This window comes from Mustela putorius, unplaced genomic scaffold, assembly GCF_011764305.1.
Source record: "Mustela putorius furo isolate JIRA1106 unplaced genomic scaffold, ASM1176430v1.1 tig00003987_pilon_pilon_pilon, whole genome shotgun sequence".
NCBI classification, from domain to species: domain Eukaryota; kingdom Metazoa; phylum Chordata; class Mammalia; order Carnivora; family Mustelidae; genus Mustela; species Mustela putorius.
Window position 1 is genome coordinate 1,636,862 of NW_025422126.1, and position 4,912 is coordinate 1,641,773.

Below are 4,912 nucleotides of genomic sequence, written 5' to 3' on the forward strand. Positions count from 1 at the left end.
CTCAATGTCATGACCGCGAGATCATGACCTGAGCCAAAATCAGGAGTTGGACATTTAACTGGCTGAACCACCCAGGCCCCCCAGCATTAGCTTTTATAATAAGAAAACTACAGATAAAAATTAAGCCTACTGGAAAGTTTTGAGATATGCTCTTGTTTTTCCTTCTAGAGTAGTCAACTACTTCTCATCTCATCCGTGGCAAGATGTTCCACACAAACACTTCCACTTTCCACCCAGACACCTTCTTTCTTACAGGAATCCCAGGACTTGAGAGTTCCCATGGCTGGATCTCCCTGCCTTTTTGCTCCATTTACTTAATGGCCCTGTTGGGCAATGCTACGATTTTGCTGATCATCTGGTCTGAGCATACTCTGCGGGATCCTATGTTCTTCTTCCTAGCCATCTTATCAGCCATAGATCTGGCCCTCTCCACAACCTCAGTGCCCAGAATGCTGGGTATCTTCTGGTTTGATGCACATGAAATTGGTTTTGGAGCCTGTGTGGCTCAGATGTTTCTGATACACACTCTTACAGGAATGGAGTCCACTGTTCTGCTTGCTATGGCTTTTGACCGCTATGTGGCTATCTGTGTGCCACTCCACTACAAAACCACCCTGACGCCCCGAGTGCTAGGAGGCATTGGTGTGGGTATTATAATGCACCCTGTCCTGCTTACATTGCCCATTCTCTACCTAACCCATCGACTGCCCTTTTGTGAGACTCGAATTATTGCTCACTCCTACTGTGAACACATGGGCATTGCCAAGTTGGCCTGTGCCAGCATTCGAGTTAATGCCATTTATGGGCTTTTTGTGGCTTCTTTTCTTATTTTGCATGTGGCATTGGTTGGAGTCTCTTATGCCTACATCCTTCGTGCAGTTTTCCGCCTCCCATCTCAAGAAGCTCGTCACAAAGCTCTGAGTACGTGTGGGTCACATGTTGGGGTCATGTGTGTTTTCTATACTCCTTCTCTCTTCTCCTTCCTGACCCACCGATTTGGCAAAAAAGTTCCCCGTTATGTCCACATCCTGGTTGCCAATCTCTATGTGGTTGTTCCACCTGCCCTCAATCCTATCATCTATGGTGTGAGGACAAAGCAGATTCGTGAGTGTGTGATCCGTGTTTTCACCTCAAAATAGAATCCCTTGTTTCCTTAGTTCTTGAGGACATGCACAGAACTGAAAGAAGTTTATTTTGACCCAATTCTAGGTTAATTATCTTTTTAAATGCTCCTCCTGTCAAGAGATCCTCTAGCTCCTAAAGGAACAAACTTTGGAGAATGCTTTCTGTTCTTAAATCTCAATGTTTTCTCTCCTGGTTGGTGTTGAGTACTTATTCCTTTGAATATAGGGTTTGACAACCAACTGAGAGCCTTTTACCTTTAAAGTATGGAGATTTAGTGAACCTCCATCTCTCTGTGTTTAAAATAGGATAGTATTCCAGCTGGCACAGTTAGTTTAAGGCCTAGCGCCATACTTTCCTGAAAAAAAAAGAAATCAATCTGACTGTAAAATAAGTAAGATCCTCATAGATTTCTGTTAAAAACTTAAATGTATCTGATTTCACTGGGGACAATCCTGGGATATTTAGTGTAGTTTAAAAAAATGACTCCAGCTTTTACCTTTCATTTTAGCATCTTTTCCCTTATTTTTCATAATACTATGTGCCCTCACTGTGCCACTACCACCCTTTCTGAAGAAGCATGAAATGAATGTACCTGAAAACAATACTTGTGTTAAGGAATGAAAATCCTTGTTTCTAAGAGAAGCTTGAATGTATAGAATTCTAACAGTAATTTTCAGTTATGTTTCATTAGATTGTTTCCTTGTATATGTTGTGTTTGTGTGTGTGTGTGCACGTGTTAAATGTATTTAGACAAACTTCTGTCTAAAGCACTTTTCTGGCTCTCCAAAGCCCTCCTTCTTCAAGGACTGCAACATGCATGCATCCTTTGTGACTTCAGGCTGTGCAAAAGTAGATGAAACTCAGACAAGTTCAGGTAGAAAATAAATGTTCAAAATCTCCTACTTTTACAATAATTTGTTAGATATCCTTACAAGTATTTTCTGTAATCCAATAGGGACATATCTCCTCCATGATTCCTGGGCATCAAAGATCTATTATTCTTCCTGAATTTGTTGTGAGCAGAAACTGATGTGTACATAAAAAATCATGAGACAGAACATAAAAGCAACAGTTCAGGAGGCTAAGAATGAGTTTCCTGATGTCATGTTTGCCATCTGATGGTACAAAAATGACTGTACAACTCTGCAACATGACTGAGCCAGAATATGTACCTGCAGGGTTTGGAAGTATGGAAGGTTATCTTTCAGCAAGGAGCATGGACTAGAGATATTGATGAAGGCTTTCTGAAAGGAATTAATGGAAGGTGACACAGGGATATCTAAATACAATTGTCTGAAGAACTTACTTCCTGGGAGCATCTTGAGCCCATTAAAAGCTCTTTTCTCTTAGAGAAAGAAAGATGTATATTTTAAGTTATCGGTGGCCTCTTTTTTCAAAAGAACAGCAACAGTGTTTTCCTTAATTTTGATGTCATGTTTCATTTTAAGCACAACTCAAATTTAGTAATATTTAAGAATAAAATACATAAAATAAAGATTGATATCTTTCCATTTATAAATTATTTTTATAAATCGATTTTAAATCTCCATCCATTATGAGGTCCCCTATCTTGAAAGCCACACAGGGTTACCAACAGGATTCCTCAAAGAAACTAAATTCAGTGTCCTACCTTTTGAGGGAAAGTTCGTACATATTTTCAGTTATCTGAATGATAAGATTCAGATATGCCAATCTGTAAGTAATGATTTTTTCTATTAAAATGTTAATAGCAACTATATATTCATGTTCTAACCATGTCTTTTATAGTCTTAATGTTCATTGTCTCCAACCATCTCCCAAGGTTCCATTCCATAAATTCCATACAATTAAAAATCCAAGCAGGGTTTTGCAACAACAGCATTGAAATTATCTTTAAGTCCTACTTATAGGGTCAGCACTCCAAACCCTATGTTGGTGGGTCTTGATCCCAAACAACACAGAAAATGGAGCACTGTTCCCCCACCCCCATGCAGTCAAAAATCCACTTATAACTTTCGACACCCCCAAAACTTAACACTAATAGTCTACTGTTGACTTGAGCTCTAATATAAACAGTCGATTAACACCTATTTTTGTAAGTTATATGTTTTATATATGTATTCTTATAATAAAGTAAGGTAGAGAAAATAGAATGCTGTTAAGAAAATCTTAAGGAAGAGAAAACACATGTATAGAGTTGTACTGTATTTAAGTGGATCCACATAGTTCAAACTCATATTACTCAATGGCCAGCTGGATATATACAAATGATATAAGGCCAACAGAAGACAATTTGCAGTTCCAAATACCTAAATATCTCCATATTTATTAAATAAGTTGCACAACTAAATAATAACCTTCCAAAACAATCAGCTTCTGAGGGTTTCACTGATGAATTCTATCAAACACTAAAGAAAAAAATTACATCAATTGTTTTAAAACATTTGAGACTATAGAAGCTAAAAAATACTTAGATTATGAAGCTGGACATACCTTAATACCAAAGTCATTTAAAGATGCCCAAAAAATATACATAGAGACTATATCTAGCTATCTATCTATATTTAGAGACTATGTATCAAAATTATCTCATGAATAATTGCAAAAATCCTCAATGAAATATTATTAAATTAAGCTAACAATTTACAAGAATAAATAAGTATACATGGAGCAATCATGTTTATTATTAATATACAAGATTGATTCAATGTTCAAAAACAAACAATGTAACCTAGAACATCAGTCTAAAGAAGAAAAGTCATATTGATCATATCAATGGTTAAAAAAATATACTTTCTTAAAAAAAGTGACAACACGCAAAAAAATGACAACACATATTTATAAAAACACACAGCAAACAAGGATTCAAGAAGAACTCCCTCAATTCATGTGGTAACAGATTAGAGACTTCACTATGTTTATATAGATGATAAATGATAGAAAGATGATAAATAATTAGATGATAGATATTTATAGATATGTATACATACAGAGGTTGGCATTTCCTTGCTTTTCCAGCTGAGAGGGTCTTAAATGAATCACACCCCAGTAGCAAAGTACATCCAGCAGCCTAAAATTTGTTTATAATACCGTTATCCAATTAAAGGTATCAGTAATTTTCAGAGAAATATCACATCTAAGATTGAGGCACCTGATATATGGGATACACCTGTAGCAACTTGGGGTCCCAGAAAGTAAGGATGTGACCTTTCTCACCAAAAAAAAAGGACACACAATTATGGGGGTAAGTAAAAGGACACAAGAGATAACTGAAAGAACTCCCAATAGCCAAAACTGGTCAATATGACAAAATAAAGGAGTATTGGCTTACAACTTAAAGTATGAAATAAATATTTGAGTCCATCTGGGTAAAATTGAATCATAAACAAATGGGAGAATAGATTATCTCTCATGCAAAAACAAATACCAAAGAAAAGAAAAACCAAAAAACAAACCAAGGAGGTTTGTTCCAAGGAGGAGGAGCATAACTACTCACTGTTTAATTTGTGGGCTATATACTGCAAATTAGTTGCAAAGAGGAAACTTGGAAATGGAGGAGAAAGAGACCATGACATGATTGCAGCAGATGATAAAGCTCAAAATCAACAGTGATAAACCATGTAGATAGTATGTACTTTTGATATATTTTGAAATAAATAGAATTTTACCTCATTGATCTTCCCCAATCACATAACTCTGGTCTAGTCATGGGGGAAATAATCAGACTAATTTCAATTGAGGGATATTTTACAGAAACCTGACAAGTATTACTTTAACAACAACAACAACAACAAAAAGATTTATTTGA

At 36.2% G+C, this 4,912-nt stretch overlaps 1 protein-coding gene across 1 annotated transcript; it reads left to right on the top strand.

Moving 5' to 3' along the window:
- The first annotated feature begins 203 nt into the window (after nt 1–203).
- Nucleotides 204–1,139, top strand: LOC101670294 (olfactory receptor 52J3-like). Its single transcript, XM_004768242.1, has one exon. It carries the CDS (start codon nt 204–206, stop codon nt 1,137–1,139), a length of 936 nt encoding a protein of 311 aa, XP_004768299.1.
- Nucleotides 1,140–4,912: the final 3,773 nt, after the last annotated feature.